Raw genomic sequence first — 20256 nt, 5'->3', positions numbered from 1 at the left:
TTAAGGACAAATATAGTACTATTATTTCCATCACCATGGAAAAGGTCAAATGTATTGCAGTAGTTCCACAGTAGGGTATATTTTTATCAGAAACTTTTAAATTTGATAAAATTCATTCTTAGATTAACATATAGAAATCTGTTGCATTTCTTTACACTAACAATGAAATATCAGAAGGAGAAAGTAAAAATCCCATTTAAAATAGCATCAAAAATATAAAATACCTACCAGGAATTCCCTGGTGGTCCAGTGGTTAGGACTCTGTGCTTTCACTGCTGAGGGCCTGGGTTCCGTCCCTGGTCAGGGAACTAAGATCCCACAAGCTGTGGGGTGCAGCCAAAAAAAAAAGTTTATTTATTTATTTATTTATTTTATATATAAATAAATATATTTATATAATATAAATATATATATAAAATACCTAGGGATAAACTTAAGGAGGTGAAACACGTATATGCTATATAAAACCTATAAAACACTGATAAAGGAAAGTGATTCAAAGAATGGAAAGATATCCATGCTCTTGGATTAGAATTAATATTGTTAAATGGCCATACTATCCAAAGCAATCTACAGCTTTAATGCAATCCCTATCAAAATACCCATGACATTTTTCACAGAAGTAGAACAAATCCTGAAATGTACATGGAACCACAAAAGACCCAGAATTCTGAGGAAAAAGAACAAAGCAGGAGACATAACCCTTCCAGACTTCAGACTGTATGACAAAGCAACAGTAATCAAAACAGCAATGGTATTGGCACAAAAACAGGCATAGATCAATGGAACAGAATAGAGAGCCTAGAAATAAACTCGCACACCTACGGTCAATTAATCTGTGACAAAGGAGCCAAGAATATACAATGGAGAAAAGACAGTCTCTTCAACAAGTGGGGCTGGGAAAGCTGGACAACATGTAAATCAATGAAATTACAATATCCCTCATACCATATACAAAAACTCAAAATGGTTTAAAGAACTAAATATAAGACATGACACCATGAAACTCCTAGAAGAGAGCATAGGCAAAACATCCTCTGACATAAATCATAGCAATATTTTCTTAGATCAGTTCCCCAAGGCAAAAGAAATAAAAGCAAAAATAAACAAATGGGACCAAATCAGACCTAAACTTCTATAACAGCAAAGCACAGCCTATGGAATGGGAGAAAATATTTACAAATGCTGCTACTGACAGGGGGCTAATCCAAAACATACAAACGGCTCATACAACTCAGTATCAAAAAAAAACTGAACAACCCAATCAAAGAAATGGGTAGAAGACCTAAATAGATATTTCTCCAAAGAGGACATAGAGATGGCCAACAGGCACATGAAAAGATGTTCAAAATCCATAACTATTAGAAAAATGCAAATCAAAACCACAACTTGGTATTATCTCACACTGGTCTGAATGGCCATCATCAAAAAGGCAAAAAATACTAAATGCTGGGAGAGGGTGTAGAGAAAAGGGAACCTTCTTACACTGTTGGTGGGAATGTAAATTAGTGCAGCAACTATGGAAAACAGTATGGAGGTTCCTGAGAAAAAATAAAACTAGAGCTACCATATGATCCAGCAATCCCACACAGCAATCCACATACCCAGCAATCCTGGGTATATATCTGGAAAAGATGAAAACTCTTAATTGGAAAAGATACATGTACCCCAATGTTCATTGCAGCACTATTTACAATAGCCAGGACATGGAAGCAACCTAAATGTCCACTGACAGATGAGTGGATAAAGAAAATGTGGTGTAGATACACAGTGGAATATTACTCAGCCATAAAAAATAATGAAATAATGCCATTTGCAGCAATATGGACAGACCTAGACATTATTATACTAAGTGGAGTAAGCCAGAGAAAGATAAATATCATAGTATCACTTATATGTGGAATCTAAAAAATGATACAAATGGATGTAGATACAAAACAAACAGACTGGCATAGAAAACAAAGGTACAGTTACCAAAAGGGAAGATGGGGGTGGGAAGAGATATATTAGGAATATGGGATTAACAGACAGAAACTACTATATGTAAAATAGATAAGCAACAGAGATTTACTGAATAGCACAGGGAACTATATTCAATACTTTGTAGTAATATAAAATAGAAAATAATCTGAAGTATATATAATTGAATCACTTTACTGCACACCTGAAACAATTTTTAACTCAACTATACTTCAATTTTTTTAAAAAACCTCAAAGATTTTACTTACAAAAGCCTTTAAATTTTGTTTTATTAATGGTAAATATTAAAATTACTACTTTGATTTCTTTAACAAATAAAGGAACGAGACTTCCAAAAAATTTCTTTGAAAAGTTAGATGTGCAATTTTATATGTCATCAGTGATACTCAGTTCTGTCCCAGACTGTATCTGGACACATATTCAACCCTTAATGTTTCATAATTTTTATTAGAGTTGTTTCTTAAGTCTTGCCGTTACCACTACATGAAACTATGTAAACACATTGACCTGTTTTGTTTTAGTATAGTTTCTATACATTGCTATCAATAAAACATTACATATGGTATCATATAGTAACTTAAATTTGTGCCATTTTAACCAATAATAAGTACAGTGTTAACGTTTAGAAGCCAAACCCCTCGAGTATATCACTTTTACTAGTGAGATCTGCTTTTTTTCCCCAATATTTAACGTTACATGAAGTTACGAGGCATTTTAGATTTAACTTGATTCTCACCTTATATGAGAAAAAGTTATGTTATCAGGATTCGCTTTTGTATCTTCTTGGGCTTTTTGTTTTGTTTTTGTGGTTCTTTCTGGGAGGGCTTGGTCAGGAGCTGGAGAAAAGACAAGAAAGGGTGGACCTATTCTTTCATATAAATACGTTGCCAACCTTTTCCTGCTCATACTTTTTGTTAGCTCTTTGTATAATTTGAGGACTTCATTTCCCCAGTGCAGTATTTTGTAAAATTGAAGAGAAAAATGAATAGTGGAGCATAGGAAAATAACTCAAAGTAGAGAAAATGAACTGAGCAAAGGGGTAACAGTGCCATTCAAGACTGTTGTGAACTTGTGTCACTGTCTAAAAAGGAATTTGGATTCATTTCAATAACTAGGGAAGTACTTAACCATCCAGAACTCACTCATACGACTAAATGAGAGTTCTTGTTAGTACTCCGTTTCTCCAAATAAGAAATAACAAAGAAGTACCCAAAAAAAAGTTGTTAAAAGAAAAAAAAACTTACTTCTCCCACCTGTATATCATTTCCAGAATTAAATCCTTGAAACATTTAACCTCAGGACAGAACACTAATTGAAGGACGGTACTTTGTAGGATGATGATGCCACCCTCCAATAAGTTTTCTTGGATAGATCGTATCTGACGATATCATCAACTGTAATAAAAATTTTAAGTTCTAGGGGCTTACCTGGTGGCACAGTGGTTGGGAATCCACCTGTCAATGCAGGGGACACGGGTTCGAGCCCTGGTCCGGGAGGATCCCACATGCTGCGGAGCAGCTAAGCCCGTGCGCCTCAACTACTGAGCCTGTGCTCTAGAGACTGCGAGCCATAACTACTGAGCCTGCGCCACTGCTGAGGCCTGCGTGCCTGGGGCCCGTGCTCTGCAACAGGAGAAGCCACTGCAACGAGAAGCCCGCGCACCACAATAAAGAGTAGCTCCCGCTCACCACAACTAGAGAAAGCCCGCACACAGCAGCAAAGACCCAATGAAGCCAAAAATAAATAAATAAAATTAAATTTTAAAAAGTCCTAAATGTCTGGCTTGATATAGTAAGAAATTTTTCAGCTGTAAAAGTGATCTCAAAGTTTGGATTTATTTGCTTTTTTATTTTGGAAAATGTATATTGACTGGGATGATTGTGTGTTATTAATGTTTATGGAATATATGGATAGCATGTGTAGCACTAGTATCTGTAGATGGATTACATCATCTTACAGGGTAGTCTTCCAAGAAAATGGCTCTATAGTCGAAACAAATTTTATTACATGAAAACCATTCAGACTTGTACTTGATCCTGCTTCTCATCTTCAAATAATTCTTTTTTATTCCAAACACTTGCATGATACCTTTAGACAATTCATTTTTAGATGCCATGTAGAGAAATCATTATCCTTTAAAACACCTAAGAAAAATCCATACATGTAGTTTGTGTCAGGTGGGGTTAATTTTCTCCTTACTGAACTGTGCACAGGAGAAGACATTTTGGGGAAATTTTATAATCCCTCTTTTTGGTGATTCAGTGTAGCATACTGGCTAAGCCTGTAATTACTGGAACCAGATGACATTGGCACTGATATTTGCTGGCTATGCAACCTTGGCAAGATGAGTTAATCTTTCTGTGCCTCAATTTCTCCTTTCGTAAAATGTAAATGCTAATATTATCCTACATAGGATTGCTGTGAGGAATAAGTAGAATACATGTAAAGTACTTAGAGCAGACCTCTTGGTAAATCTTAGTTACTATTATTCATTGGCATCATCATATACGATCTTGCTGGAAAAGCCAAAATGTCATATTATAGTAGTAAGATTTCTTTGAATATGTAAGTTATACTCTTGTCATGTATATATTGGCACGTTAGCAACACTTTTTAGAAAAGGATCAATAGCATCGACTTAGGAAGACAATACCACCGTTATTTCAAATTCCTAGTAATGCAGTTTTTGTCATGTTCGCTGTAATTCTGGTCTTCTTACTGCAAGTGCTTTAACTTGGGTACTGTATGAACTATATAGTTTACATAAATTTTTAATGTTTTATAAATCCCACGTGCGATTTTGCTTTTGAGAGTGACATTATTCTCTTAAATTACCAGTTTAAGAGCAACGCTTCAGAGATCTGATTCAAGGAAGACTATCTGATTTCCTTACATTCCAAGGGAATCATCTGTTTCAAGAAGAACAATCATGCAGGCTTCAAGGCTTTCAGCATGAAAGATATCTTGTTCACCATTTTCCGTTAATTTGTTTTGCAGCTTGCAGTTCCCCACAATGATGAGTGGACCCGATTTGCCAGGACGCTCGTGGAGATTCGTGCGAACAGAGCTGACAGCGAGGAGGAAGGCACCGTTGAGTTATCTGCCTAGTGGAAATGAGCCGTCCCCACCTTGACCTTCTAGAGCTCAGCATCTGCAGTCATCAAGTCCGCTTGTATTCAGTGTCCATTCAGTATCAGTATTGCCGTGACCGTTTGGGTGCCATGTTGTGCCAGCTTTGCTCCAAGTATTCCAGATGTATACTGTCCACTGACCTGAAATTCGCCAGAGCATTTCTGTCTTTATATTTCTGTCTCAAAAGTGGGGATGGGGAGGTAGGAGCCTTTTTGCGTTGAGTTGTTGCCTTTTAACTACTTAGTAGCTGTATTTAATAGCTGGAAACCTCTGGTTAAATTTGTGCTTACACGCACTTCTGGCATAGTCCTATTAAATCCATATGAAGCCAGATATGATTAGGTGCAGATGTGGTGTCATGCTATGGTACAGGGCCAAAGACTTGAGATGTGGCGTTTTACACGGTGACTCACATTATGAATGGATTTACTAGAAGAACATTGCTGCTCCTTATTTATTGTGGTGTGCTGCATGGAACATATTTATTTGAAAGCATTAAAATAAACGATCCTAGAGCATGTGCATAATGAGAGGACTGCATTGTCTCTCTGTTGCTGTTGAGGTTACATTAAGTTCCAAATAACAATTACAGTATGCCGGTTCCACTGAGGACATGAAATCTTTAGAGGTTTGTTGCAGTGAATGGAATGAATTTTAATGCCTATTATTTCTAGGTACTTTAACAATATTTCAAATATAGTTGATCATTGATATTTGTCATTCAAGCTAACCCAGTCTGACAAAAGTCTGTGGTTCCTAAATATGACACCAGTATTGCCAATAAAATGTTCCAAACCAGGTCTGCTCTAGTGTGGATAAATCCTTTGCTTGGGAACTGCCTGATTAAAATTCTGCTGTGGCCAGCGGGTAGGGGAGATACATTAGGGCTATGTTAAAGATTGATAATGAATTTATAGGCAGCCAACCTGGCTGGACTTAAACCAAGACTCTGGTTTTATTTTTATGAAGGAACATGTGTGCTATTTCTGGAAAGCGTTTTCTTGTCTCCTTCGCCAGAGCCACTCTAACCCAAAGACTATTTCAAGTGTTGGGAGTAGGAAGAACAGGTTAAGATGAACAAATACCAACTGTTCCACACATTTCATTATTTTTTAATATATACCAGAAAATTACATTTATTACTGTTGGACTAGGAAATATGTCTAAACAACTTTATAGGATTTTGTTTTTTCAAAAGGTCATTTCTTGCCTAGAGAGAATGAAAATAAATAGTGGCTGAGTCATGAAAAACATTTGAAGACAGTCTTTGGCTTTTTAGGAAGAGAATTTCCATGGTGCTTTGTTGGTAGGGATTCCTTGAGCTATGAGATTTCTTTTAATTTTGAAATAATGATATGCTTTTCTCTAAGTGCTATACAGTGTGTTAATATTGAAACTCTTTAAAAACATTAAATTTTTAAAGCTAAAATATGAATATCTAAAATACGTTTAAAAGCAACCCAATGAGACAAAAGACCTGTACTCTGAAAACTATAAGACACTGATTAAAGAAATCGAAGATGACACAAACAGATGGAGAGATATACCATGTTCTTGGATTGGAAGAACCACATTGTCAAAATGACTGTGCTGCCCAAGGCAATCTACAGATTCAGTGCGATCCCTATCAAATTACCAATGGCATTTTTCACAGAAATAGAACAAAAAATTTTTTAATTTGCATGGAGACACAAAGGACCCCCTAATAGCCAAAATAATCTTGAGAAAGAAAAACGGATCTGGAGGAATTGGGCTCCCTGACTTCACACTATACTACAAAGCTACAGTCATCAAAACAGTATCGTACTGGCATAAAAACAGAAATATAGATCAGTGGAACAGTATAAAAGCCCAGAAATAAATCCGTGCACCTATGGTCAATTAGTATATGACAAAGGAAGCAAGAATATACAATGAAGAAAAGACAGTTTCTTCAATAAGCAGTGCTGGGAAAACTGGACACCTACATGTAAAAGAAGGAAATTAGAACATTCTCTAACAGCATACACAAAAATAAAGTCAAAGTGGATCAAAGACCTAAATGTGAGGCCAGACACTGTAAAACTCTTAGAGGAAAACATAGGCAGAACACTCTTTGATATAAATTGCAGCAACATCTTTTTGGATGCACCTCCTAAAGTAATGGAAAAAAAACCACAAAAATAAACAAATGGGACCTAATTAAACTTAAAAGCTTCTGCACAGCAAAGGAAACCATAAACCAAATGAAAAGACAGCCTACAGACTAGGAGAAAATAGTTGCAAATGACGTGACTGACAAGGAATTAGTCTCCAGAATTTACAAACAGCTCATGCAGTTCTATGTCAAAAGAACAACCCAATCAAAAAATGGGCAGAAGATCTAAACAGACATTTCTCCAAAGAAGACATACAGATGGTCTAAAAACACACGAGGGACTTCCCTGGTGGTCCAGTGGTAAAGAATCCGCCTTCCAATGCAGGGGATGTGGGTTTGATCCCTGCTCAGGTAACTAAGATCCCACGTGCTGTGGGGCAACTAAGCCTGCACGCCGCAACTACTGAGCCTGTGCGCTCTGGAACCCGCATGCCACAACTAGAGAGAAGCCCAGACACCACAACGAAGAGCCTGCCTGCCTCAATGACAGATCCCACATGCCGCAATGATGATCCCACGTGCTGTAACTAAGACCCAACGCAGCCAAAAAAAAAAAAAAGCAAACCAAAAAACAAATGGCTAATCTTAAAAAAGGAAAAGCACCTGAAAAATGCTCAACATTAATTATTAGAGAAATGCAAATCAAAACTACAGTGAAGTATCACCTCACAGCAGTCAGAATGGCCATCATCAAAAAGTCTACAAACAATAAATGCTGGAAAGGGTGTTGAGAAAAGGGAACCCCCCTACAGTGTTGGTGGGAATGTAAACTGGTACAACCATTATGGAGTACAGTATGGAGGTTCTTTAAAAAACTAAAAATAGAGCTACCATATGATCCGGCAATCCCACACCTGGGCCTATATCCAGAGAAAAACATGGTTCGAAAAGATACCTGCACCCCGATGTTCGTTGCAGTACTATTTACAATAGCCAGGATATGGAAGCAACCTAAATGTCCATTGACGGACATTTAGAGAAATAGAAATAGATAAAGAGAGAAATAAAGAAGATATGGTACAAATACACAGTGGAATATTACTCAGCCATTAAAAAGAATGAAATAATGCCATTTGCAGCAACATGGATGGACCTAGAGATTGTCATACTGAGTGAAGTCAGACAGAGAAAGACAAATATATCGCTTTTATAGTGGAATCTAAGAAAAAGGTATAAATGAACCTATTTACAAAACAGAAATAGAGTCACAGATGTAGAAAACAAACTTATGGTTACCACAGGGTAAGATAGTGGGAGAGCTAGATTGAGATTGACATATACACACAACTGTATAAAACAGAGAACTAATAAGGACCTACTGTATAGCACAGGGAACTCTACTCAATACTCTATAATGACCTATATGGAAATAGAATCTAAAAAAGAGTGGATATATGTATAAGTGATTCACTTTGCTGTACACCTGAAACAACATTGTAAATCAACTATACTCCAATTAAAAAAAAAAAGAGCTACCATATCATCCTGCAATCCCCTCCTGGGCATATCTCCAGAGAAAACCATAATCCCAAAAGGTAGATGCACCTCAATGTTCACTGCAGCACTATTTACAGTAGCCAAGACATGGAAGCAACCTAAATGTCCATTCACAGAGGAATGGATAAAGAAGATATGGTACATATATACAATGAAATATTACTCAGCCACAAAAAAATGAAATGATGCCATTTGCAGCAACATGGATGGACCTAGAGATTATCATATTAAGTGAAGTAAGTCAGAGAAAGACAAATATCATATTGTATCTCTCATATCTGGAATCTAATTTTTTTTAAAATGATACAAATGAATTTATTTACAAAACAAACAGACTTATGGTTATTAAAGGGGGAACGTGGTGGGGAAGGGATAAATCAGGAGTGTGGGATGAACAGACACATACTACTACATATAAGAATAGATAACCAACAAGGACCTACTGTACAGCACAGGGAACTCTACTCAATATTCTGGGATAACGTATATGAGAAAAGAATCTAAAAAAGAATGAATATATGTATATGTATAACTGAATCACTTTGCTGTACAGCAGAAACTAATACAACATTGTAAATCAACTATACTCTAGTAAAATTTTTTTAAAAAGCAATCCAATGAAAAGTACTGGGAAAAAAATTTTCTCAAACATATGCTAAAGAACCTTAGAACAAATCAATAAGCCATGAGCTGTTATAGACCAAAGTCTGAATGATTCAGTGAGTGAGGACTATGAAAAGTGCTAAGGCCAGTCACTTGTAATAGGCACATGAAGAATTATAAGAGCTTGTATATGGGTATATCCCACCATGGTAGCTAGTCTCCAAGACAGTCTCCCACTTCTTGTGTGGTGTTTCCCCATCATGAACCTGGGATGACCTTGTGTAATGATAGAATATGTGGGAAGTGATACTACGTGGGGTTCAGGACAAGGTTATATGAAGACATAGCTTCCTTCTGGGTCTCTTGGCACACTCACTCTTAATTCCCCAAGCCATTGTGTAAGAAGGGCAACTACCCTAAGACCTCTAGGCTGTACAAAGGCCTAAGCTCATCACGAGTGGCCATGTGAATATAGAGAAAGATACCCAGGCAGCCCACAGCCATTCAGGTTCTCCCAGCTGATGTCCCAGATGGAATGTGGTAGCCATGACAATTTGCCTCTAAGATCTCGTTGCAAAGAACATAATTGACTGACAGCTCCAGCTGCTTTGCTCTAAAATACACCAGCATGTTTGACCAATGTCATGTTTGTCAGCCAAGCCTGAGCATACCAGGGATAGTAAGGCAGGCCTGTTCCTGGGAGATGTAAGAGTTCTCCGAGGAGAACTCAAAGGAGTTCTCAAGGACTCCCTGCCAGCATTGCTAAAACTTTCTCGGAACTGTACTTCAGTCTAAGACTAATCTTTGCTTTCCCTTCCCTCCTTTCCTTTCCTCCCTCCCTTCTTTCCCTCTCACCTTCTTCGGGTCAGATTGACACCACTCTCTGATGGCTCTCCCAGCATAACCTGGCTGGGGACATGTGACCTATTAAGGAGTAAAGAGACTAGACACCAAAAGAGTTACAAGAATTAGCACGTGCCATTAGGGGCCAGGATATGGTCTAATTTAGGCAATGTTCCATGTACACCTGAAAAAATGTGCATTCTTTGTATGTTGGGTATGTGGTTCTAAAAATGTCAAATAGATTAAACTGGCTGAGAGTATTGTTTCAATCTTCTATAATCTTACTGTTTTCTATGTATTCTATCAGTGACCAAGAAGGAGATATTAAAATATCCACTTATGGTTTTGAATTTGCCTACTTGTTCTTTAGTTCTCTCCATTTTTATTTTTGCATTTTGAAGCTGTTACTAGGTACATACATATTAAGTTTATTATATCTTCTTAATAAACTGACCCTTTTATTATTATGAAATTTCCCTCTAGTGTTTCATTTCAGCCCGAAGGGCACCCTTTAGCATTTGTTGTAGGGGAGGTCTGCTAGGATAAACTTTCAGCTTTTGCTTATCTGGGAAAGTCTTAATTTCTCCTTTATCTCTGAAGAATAATTTTGTCAGAAGCTGAATTTTTCATTGACAATTTTTTTTTTTTCCTCAGCAGTTTGAGTATCTCATCCCACTGCCTTTTGGTCTCTATGTTTCCAGATAAAGTGAGTTGCTTCTTTCTTGTAACTTTTTTTTTTTTTTTTTTTTTGTGGTACACGGGCCTCTCACTGTTGTGGCCTCTCTCGTTGCGGAGCACAGGCTCCGGACGCGCAGGCTCAGCGGCCATGGCTCACGGGCCCAGCCACTCCGCGGCATGTGGGATCTTCTCGGGGCATGAACCCGTGTCCCCTGCATTGGCAGGCGGACTCTCAACCACTGCGCCACCAGGGAAGCCCTTTCTTGTAACTTTTAAGATTCCTTCATCAGCTTTGGATTTTTGACAGTTTGATTATGATGTGTTTAGGTGTGGATCTCTGAGTTTTTCCTACTTGGATTTCATGGAATTTCTTGAATGGATAAATTAATGTTTTTCATCAAATTTGGGAAAATTTTAGCCATTATTTCTTCAAGCATTCTTTTTACTCTTTCTCTGTCTCCTCCTTCTAGAACTTCCATTGTGTGTATGTTGGCATGCATGATGGTGTCCCACAGGTCTCTTAAATTTTCTATCTTTTTTCTTTTTGTTTTTTGGACTGCATACTTTCAATTGATTCTTCATGTTTTCTTCTGCCTATTCAAATCTGCTATTGAGCTCCCTATTGAAATTTTCATTTCATTTACTGTGCTTTTTGACTCCAAAATGTCTACATGGCTTCTTTTTATAGTATCTATCTATTGATATTTTCTATTTTGTGAGACATCATTTTCATACTTTCGTTCTTTTTTTAAAAAATTTTAATTTATTTTTATTATTATTTTTTAAATATTTATTTATTTGGCATCGGGTCTTAGTTGTGGCACATGGGATCTTCACTGCGGCATGCGAGATCTTTCGTTGTGGTGCACGGGCTTCTCTCTAGTTGTGGCGCACAGGCTCCAGAGCATGCGGCCTCAGTAGTTGCGGCATGTAGGCTTAGTTGCCCCGCAGCATGTGGGATCTTAGTTCCCCAACCACGGATCGAACCCACGTCCCCTGCATTGGAAAGAGGATTCTGAACCACTGGACGACCAGGGAAGTCCCCTCCTTTCATTCTTTAGACATGGTTTCCTTTAATTCATTGAGTATATTTATAATAGCTGATTTAAAGTCTTTGTCTAGAAAAATCCAATATCTGGGCTTTCTCAGGCAGTTTCTATTGACTTTTTTCCATTGTATATGCCATACTTTGTTAGTTTTTTGCATGTGTACTTTTTTGTTGTTGAAAACTTAATATTGTAATATATCCAGTAATTATAATACTGTAATGTGCAACTCTGGAAATCAGATTTTTTCCCTCCACAGGATTTGTTGTTGTTGCTGCTTATTGTAATTGTTGTTTATTTACCAAATTTTCTGAACTAATTCTGTGCAGTCTGTATTCTGTGTATGTGCAGCCTCTGAAGTCTCTGTTAATTTAATGTTTAGCTAATGATTGGCTCCTTACATGCCTGGAGCCAAAAAACTCTTCTAGTCTATGGCAAAGGACTCTGTATGTCTCTCTGTTGAGGTGCATCGTCACCTATCAGCCAGGCAGTTTACAATTCTGCATTGGCCTTCACTTCCGGTTTCTACAGAGCCTCAATGACAACAGGAGGTGAGATCTTAGGGCCTTCTTAGGACTTTCCTGAGCATGTGCACAGTTCTGAGTATGTGTGTGTGTGTGTTCGTCCAGATTCCCAGGGGTATGTCAGAGCTATTCATAGCCCTCAAAGATCTCATTCCCTAGCCTGTCCTCTCAAGTTTTTTGTTAGTCTGTTGATTATCTTAACTGTTATTTATTACCTCAGCCAGCAGCAACTAGGATATCAGCCTGTGAATGTTTTGGACAAATACCCCCGCATCAGGAAGCAGCCTTAGTACTACACCAGTTCCAAGTTAGGTGCAATAAAGACATGTATTTTGTCTACCAGGGAGGAACCAGACAGGTCAGAACAAATAATTAGAATCCTTTGTGAATGAAGTACTTTCTGCTTCCTGTCGTACTGGGAATGTGAGCTGTTATTTTCAGAGCTGCTGCTGGACTACAGAGGGGGGATGGGACTAGAGTAAGTTCAAATGACACAAAGTTCATGATTCTTTCAGAGAATCTGGGTTGTTCTTCAGTCAGTGTTCCCTTAGTTGATGCAAGTCTTTGGTTAATTTCCAGAGTTCAAGAACAAGAGTTGATTTTGACTTTCAGCCCGTTTTTTATTGCTTTTATGGAAGGGCAGAATTTGGAGTTTTTTAGTTTGCCATTTTGGCTGATGTCATTCCCACCCTTTTATTTTTAATCTTTTTAAGTCTATATATTTGAAGTGTGTTTCTTGTAAACAGCTTAAAGTTGGGTCTTTCTTTTTTTTTTTTCTAAATACAGTCTAATAGTCTCTGCCTTTTAATTGGAGGATTTAGTCCACGTACAATTAATGTAATTTTTGGCATGGTTAATTTTTTATTTTGTATTAGTAATTGTTTTTTATTATTTTTTTTAGTAAATGTTTTTTATTGATCCCATTCATTCTTTGTTCTTCTATTCTTCCCCTCTGCCTTCTTTTTGATGGTCCAAATAATTCTTAGTATTGCATTACAGTTCATCTATTGACCTTTATTCTTTTTAGTGGTTTCACAAGAATGCAGTATGCATGTTTAACTACTAACAGACTACCTTCAAATGATGTAACAGAATAATACATTTACCTTCTCTCTGTCCTTTGTTCCTGTGTTGTCATGTATTTTCTTCTGTATTTTCTATAAATCCCACAATACACTATTATTTTTGCTTCAGTGAATAGTGTTTTATGAATTAAAAGTATTTATAAAATAAAGATAATTCTAAAAGGTTTTAAAAACTACTTACTTTCACATTTTTCTTTTCTGGTTCTCTTCATTTCTTTCTGGAGATCTGGGCTTTCCATTTCATGTTATCTCTCTTCAACCAATGAAATTCTTTTGGCATATCCAGTAGTAAGATTCTGCAAGAGAATAATTTCAGTTTTTGTGTGTCTAAATATGTCTTTATTTTGCCTTTGTTTATGAAGGTTTTTTTTTTTTTGGATATAGAATTCCAATTTGACAGTGCTTTCTTCATTAAGAATGTTTTCTAAAATCTTGACTCATCTAAAATATTTTTGCCTAATCCAAGGCAAAAATAGAACTTTTTGACAGATAAGATAAAGATTTTCTCTTATGTTTTCTTATGAAATATTTACAGTTTAAACTCATATTTATGTGTATGATGCATCTTTAATTAATTTTGTGTATGCTGTGGTTGTGGGCTAAGGTTAATTTTTATGTATATGCATAGTTAATTTTCCAGCAACATTTGTAGAAAAGACTATTATTTCCCCATTTTTTAAATATTTAAAATGTTATTTTCAGATACTGTTGGTACTATATAGAAATACAGTGGATTTTTATATACTGACTTCGTATCTTGTGGTGTTGCTAAATTCATTTACTACTTCTAATTAATGTTATGTAGATTTCTTAAAATTTTCTTCATATGCAGTTGAATACTGTTCTACTTCTTTTTCCCCAGTGTATTTATTTATTTATTTATTTATTTCTTATCATGTTGCACTGCCTAGGGCATTGAATCATTCACGTAAAGTATCATATTAGCTATAGCTTTTTTTTTTGTAGATGCCCTTTATCAGATTACATTTCTTTTTATTTCTGGCTTGTGAGTTTTTTTTTTTTAAATGGGTGTTGAATTTTTCCAAATTCTTTTTCTGAATCTAATTTAAATCATGATTTTTCTTTTTAATCAGTATAGTATATATTTTTTTAGTGTTATACCTAACTTATATTCTGGTGATGAACCCTATTTGGTCATAAGGGATTGTCCCTTTTATGTGCATCTAGGCTTGGATTTTTCTTTGGGACAAGAGTTTTTAACTAAGAATTTGATTATTGAAATAGTAACAGTATCTCTTTTTCAGTGACTTTGCTAGTATATATCTTTCAAGAAATCTATTTCATCTATGTAGTTTAATTTATTGGCATAAATTTGTTCATAGCATTCCCTTTTAATCACATTAGTTATTTTTGTTGTTATTTTGTTTTTGTCTTTTTCTGATCAGTCTTATTAGTGGTTTCTAAATTTGGGGATTTTTTTAAAGAAACATTTTCATCTTACTGTTTTTTTCTATTGTTTTCCTGTCTTCTATCTCATTGATTTCTGCTTTTTATTATCTTCTGCATCTTTGGGGTTTAATTTGCTCTTCTTTTTCTTGCTTTAAGGTGGAAAATGAGATAATTGTTTGAGACCTCTCATCTTTTCTAATGTAAGCACTTAATAGTATATATTTCCCTCTAAGCACTGTTTTAAATGCATTGTAAAATATTTTTTTCATTGTAAAATTTTTGATATGTTATATTCTTTTCATTTAGTTTAAAATATTTCCTAATTATCCTCGTGATTTCTTCGTAGACTCAAGTGTTGTTTGGAACTATATATTTTTCAGATATATGGGGAATTTCCAAGTATCTTTTTTTTTAATTAATTAATTTTTATTTTGGGCTGCGATGAGTCTTTGTTGCTGTGCGCGGGCTCTTCTCTAGTTGCAGCAAACGGGGGCTACTCTTCGTTGTGGTGCACAGGCTTCTCATTGCGGTGGCTTCTCTTGTTGCAGAGCACAGGCTCTAGGCGTGCGGGCTTCAGTAGTTGTGGCACGCGGGCTTCAGTAGTTGTGGCTCGTGGGCTCTAGAGCACAGGCTCAGTAGTTGTGGCGCACAGGCTTAGTTGCTCCGCGACATGTGGGATCTTCCCGGACCAGGGATCAAACCCGTGTCCCCTGCATTGGCAAGTGGATTCTTAACCACTGTGCCACCAGGGAAGCCCCTCCAAGTATCTTTTAGTTATTCCTTTCCAGTTTGATTCTGTCATGGCCAGAGAAGGTTATGTGTGTGATTTCAATCCTCTTCAGTTTATTGAAACTTGTTTTATGGCCCAGATTATAGTTAATCTTGGTAAAATTTATCGTGTACTTAAGAAGAATGTGTATTCTGCTGATGTTGAGTGGAGTGTTCTATAAATATGAATAAGGTCAATTATTTGATAAATTTGTTCAGGTTTTCTATATACTGTAGATTTTCTACCTGTTATATCAAGAGGAGTGTATTGAAATTTGGAAGTAAAATTGTGTTTCTTCTATTCTTTAATTTTGTTAGTTTTTGTTTCATGTATCTGAAGCACTGTTATTAGGTACATATACATTTAGGATTTTGTGTCTCTGTGATAAATTGACATCTTTATCGGTATGAAATATTCTTCTTTATCCCTACTACTAGTTCTCTTTCTAAAATATACTTTGGCTGATATCAACATAGCGTACTCTAGCTTTTTTGAAATCTGTGATTACATGACATATCTTTTTCTGTCAAGTTACTTCCCATCTATCTGTGTTTTTATATTTAAAGTGAGTTTCTTTAGATAGCATATAGGTGGGCCTTGCTTTTTTTTCCCCCTCAAATCTGATCTCTACCTTTTAATTGGAGTGATTAGGCCATTTGCAGTTAATGTAATTATGAATATGGTTAGGTTTAAATCTACCATCTTGCTCTTTTTTATTTACTCCATCTGTTTTTTTATTTATTTTTTCCTCTTTTCCTGTCTTCTTTCGGATTTTTCTTTTTTTAAGGTTTCCACTAATGTCTTATTAACTAAATCTGTTTGGTTTTCATCTTCTAGTGTGCTCTGGGGTTTATAACATACATCTTTTACTTACTACACTTTACCTTCAGATAATAGTATACTACTTCATGTATAGTAGTAGTAGAACTTTTTGACAGTGTATTTTCATTTTCCTTTCTTCTTTTTACATTTTACTTCTTTGTACATTTTACTGCTATGTATGCTATAAAACTCACAATACATCATTATTGATTTTGCTTTAAAGACTTAATTATCTTTTAAAGGAATTAAAAATTAAAAAGTTAATTATCCATTTATTTTCAATTCTGGAACTCTACATTTATTTGTATAGATCTAAATTTCCATCTGATATCACTTTGGTTCTGCCTGATGACCTATCATTAACATCTCCTTTAGTGCAATTCTAGCTGCCCGGTGAATTCTCTTACTTGTTATCTACCTTATTTTGCCTTTGTTTTCAAAAGATATTTTCACTGGGTGTAGATTTATTGGTTGGCCTTGTTTTTTAAATACCTTAAAGATGTTACTCTGGCTTTCTGTCTTAAATAGTTCCCAAGTAGAAATCTTCTCTTATTATCATCCTTCCTTGTAGGTTATGGGATGTTTTCCTCTGGCAACTTTTAAGATTTTCTATTTATCATTTGTTTTCACCATCTTCATCATGATATACATTTCTGTTGGTTGATTTTTTCACTTTTTTATGGTTTATATTTTCCTTATTATGATAGGTGAGTTTTTAATTAAATTTGTTATAGTGGGTTGTGGGCTTTTTTTGTTATATTGTTTGAATTAGTATCAAATTGTGTTCTGACAAGCAGTTAAATTACTTGGAATCAGATCTTTGTGAGGTCTGCTTTTAAGCTTTGTTAAGGGCAGAGCCGCCTTCATTGTAGTTCTTATTTAGTGCTATTCATAATATGACATTTTTCTGTGGATTCTACCTGATGTTCTGTGTATTATGGAGGAATTTCTACTCCTGCTGGTGGGAACACAAACTCTTTCTTCTCTGTGAACTCCAGAATTTTTCTGCTTCTTCCTTTCCAGTGGTTCTTTCCCAAGTTTGCTATCGTTTCCTCCCACAAATGCACAGATCAGTACTCAAAGATTGGGGAACTCTCTGCAAAACTCCAGAGCTCTCAGAGCAGCTCCCTCCTGTTTGGTAGTTTGTCTTAAAATTCTAGCTATCTTGGCCCCCCGATTTCTGAGCTCCAGCTTTTCAATTCGGGGAGACGGCTGGGCCCTGTCTTGGTTCCCCTTCTCTGCACAGTGTCTGGAACCTGCGCCCAGGCAGTAAGCTGGTGCAATGGTAGGTCTCATCTTGTGTGTTTCCTTTCCCACCTCAGAGTTCACAGTCCTATTTTGCCTCATATTTAACGTTTTAAAACTACTGTGTCATATGTTTCACCCAGTTTTCTAGTTTTCCCTACTATTCCATCATGGCCAGAAGCAGAAATCTCCCAAAGGTATAATTTTTAAGGTAGAAAAAAGTAAACTAGAGTTTACTGTCTATAGAGGTTAAAGCATTTATTTAATAATTACTTCAGGGCCCTGAAAATAATGATTATTTTGAAATTTATTGTTAGACAGCTTTGATAAAAGATAGTGGTTATCCTTTATAACCAACTCATGTCAAATGCCATTATAATTTGTAATAACTTAGCCAGATATGTGTGGTGTTAGAAGGGTTAGTTATTAAGCCAATCAAGACACTTTCTAAATGGAGTAAAAGGAAAAAATGCCACACTTAATTTCAAGTCCCAGAAAAGGACAGAAATGATGGTTTCTCTACTTTCACTCTCAGACAAACTATTTAAAAAAAAGAAAGAAGTCACTTACTTTATAAGTAGTGGTCACAGGTAACTTGAAGTTCTAGGTCAAGTGTGAACTGCTTCTTTAGTTCAGAAGGTGATGCATACACTGCATAGTGAGGCTGGACAAAGGCTGAGACCGAAAGTGTGGAGAAATCTCTGCTTTCACTGTAATAAAATTCAACAAACATGGGCAATCGCTTCACTTCTGTCTTCAGAAGAAAAAAGAATGCCTGTTTCAATTTCCGCTATCCCCAATCTTTCTTATTTCTTATGTTACTCTAACAGAGTGTAAGCTTTTTATAACACTGGAGCTGGCCCAAATGAAGAGGTCATCAGAAAAAAAGCAGCCTCTTACATGGAGTGGCTAATTCTCCATAAATTCTCAAACTGATAAAGCATATCTGTATACTTAGAACTTACATAGGTAAATTCTGCTTCAAAACAGAAATTCACATTTTGAAATATATCAGTCTTTTGAAAAAGGAATATGACATTTTAATACACGTATACATATATATACACACACATGTATATGTATTTATGTTTTTATATATATGTATTTATATGTGTATGTGTATATTTTATATATATATATATATATATTTTTTTTTTATCCCTTTTGTCCAGGAGAAAAAATGCTATAAATTTTTGGTGTGGGTTAGTCAGTAATTTGCTTTCATTTATTTAAGAATGGGTGAGGGGGCAGCAAAACGCAGTGGTAGATATCCGCCTTTAACTTTAGGGATAACAGGTAACTTGTTGGGAATAGAGTAAGGCTTTTCCACCATTAGGCGTGATGGAGATTTTATGTCCAAAAGTAATTCCAGCAAATCCCACATTCTGTAAACTGTCTCCATTCCCTCCAGACACACTTTGAAGCCAAGTACCCATAGATATTTACTTTTAAGTTGGTTTTCCATTATTTCCAACTTTTGTTGAAGAACGTCATTTTCTAATTATAGTAGAGATTTTTAAGATGGTCCAATTCAGTTCACGTCATATCACATTGCACTGTAACAGTTTGTAAATTTATCTCTGCTTTTTCCACGTTACCTTCCAATTTTAAACCGGTGGGGCAAATACTTCAAGTTTACCTTAATTCTCTCTTTACTGACTTTAATAGGCTGTAAAATAGTTTAAGATGAACCTCAAAAGGCTTGTCAGGATTCACCAGGTCCTCAGGCTGTGGAATTCTCTGATAGCAAATGCACTTACAATGGTAAATAATCTGAGATCACCCTTCCCTTCTACTCTAAGCTAGGAATGATACATCTGATACTGAGAACCAGGGGACAATAAGAAATTCTGGGCATAGACTATCATAAAAACTTCCTGTACTGAGTTTTGTTGAGAAATCCTCATATGGAACAGGGCTTGGGGGGCCATCAGACCTGGATTCAAATCTTAGCATTCTCATTTGCTAGCTGAGACCACGAGCAAGATACTTAACGTCTCTTGAGTCTTGGTTTCCTCATTTGTGACACAGGGAAAAGAATAGTACCTACTTCAAGGGACGTGTGAAGGATTTAATGAGAGCATGCCTGGCATGTAATACTCATATTTAGTGAGTTCTTCCTGGCCAAAGAACTCCGGGGCGGGGCGGGGGGCACAGGATTACTTGTCCCCTTCTCATTTGAAAGCAGCCCAATAAGACACCAGAGCAAGAGCTTGGCTAAGTAGCAAAGGATGGGGGAGGGGGTGATGGGAAGTAAGGAGCATGTTATAATCAGTCTTCTTTCATTAAGTTGTGTTTCCCTTTCTCCATTCTGTAGGACAGACAGATAGCATATACAGCGTGCTTGCCCAAGTCTGCTCCGAGAGCTTAGTCCATTTTTAAATCCCCTTAAGAACTGCTCACAGCAAAATCAAGCATCTTCCAAAGGGGCAGGAGCCCTGTCCAATGGAATCAACTCAGCAGTGGGCACCGGAGCCCTGGTGGC

At 36.3% G+C, this 20256-nt stretch overlaps 2 protein-coding genes across 16 annotated transcripts in view; one reads left to right on the top strand and one right to left on the bottom strand.

The window, feature by feature from the left end:
- DYNC1I1 (dynein cytoplasmic 1 intermediate chain 1) overlaps positions 1-13713 on the top strand; it is a 526791-nt gene extending 513078 nt beyond the window's left edge. For all 15 annotated transcript variants that reach the window (XM_060020483.1, XM_060020482.1, XM_060020487.1 and 12 more), the window contains one exon: positions 4978-13713. In XM_060020483.1, the coding sequence (XP_059876466.1) occupies positions 4978-5088 (111 nt within the window). In that variant the 3' untranslated portion in view covers positions 5089-13713. The remainder of the gene's footprint in view (positions 1-4977) is intronic.
- Positions 13714-13726: 13 nt separating this feature from the next.
- Positions 13727-20256, bottom strand: part of SLC25A13 (solute carrier family 25 member 13) — a 214526-nt gene continuing 207996 nt past the window's right edge. The window contains exons 21-22 of the mRNA XM_060020496.1: positions 18342-18481; positions 13727-13821 (exon numbers count right to left, since the gene is read on the bottom strand). The gene's annotated coding sequence lies outside the window, so the exon portion shown is untranslated. The remainder of the gene's footprint in view (positions 13822-18341; positions 18482-20256) is intronic.

The sequence above is a fragment of the Delphinus delphis genome, chromosome 9 (assembly GCF_949987515.2).
Source record: "Delphinus delphis chromosome 9, mDelDel1.2, whole genome shotgun sequence".
Lineage (NCBI taxonomy): Eukaryota > Metazoa > Chordata > Mammalia > Artiodactyla > Delphinidae > Delphinus > Delphinus delphis.
The sequence above is the reverse complement of the archived record's forward strand: the minus strand, read 5'-3'. Positions and strand labels throughout refer to the sequence as shown.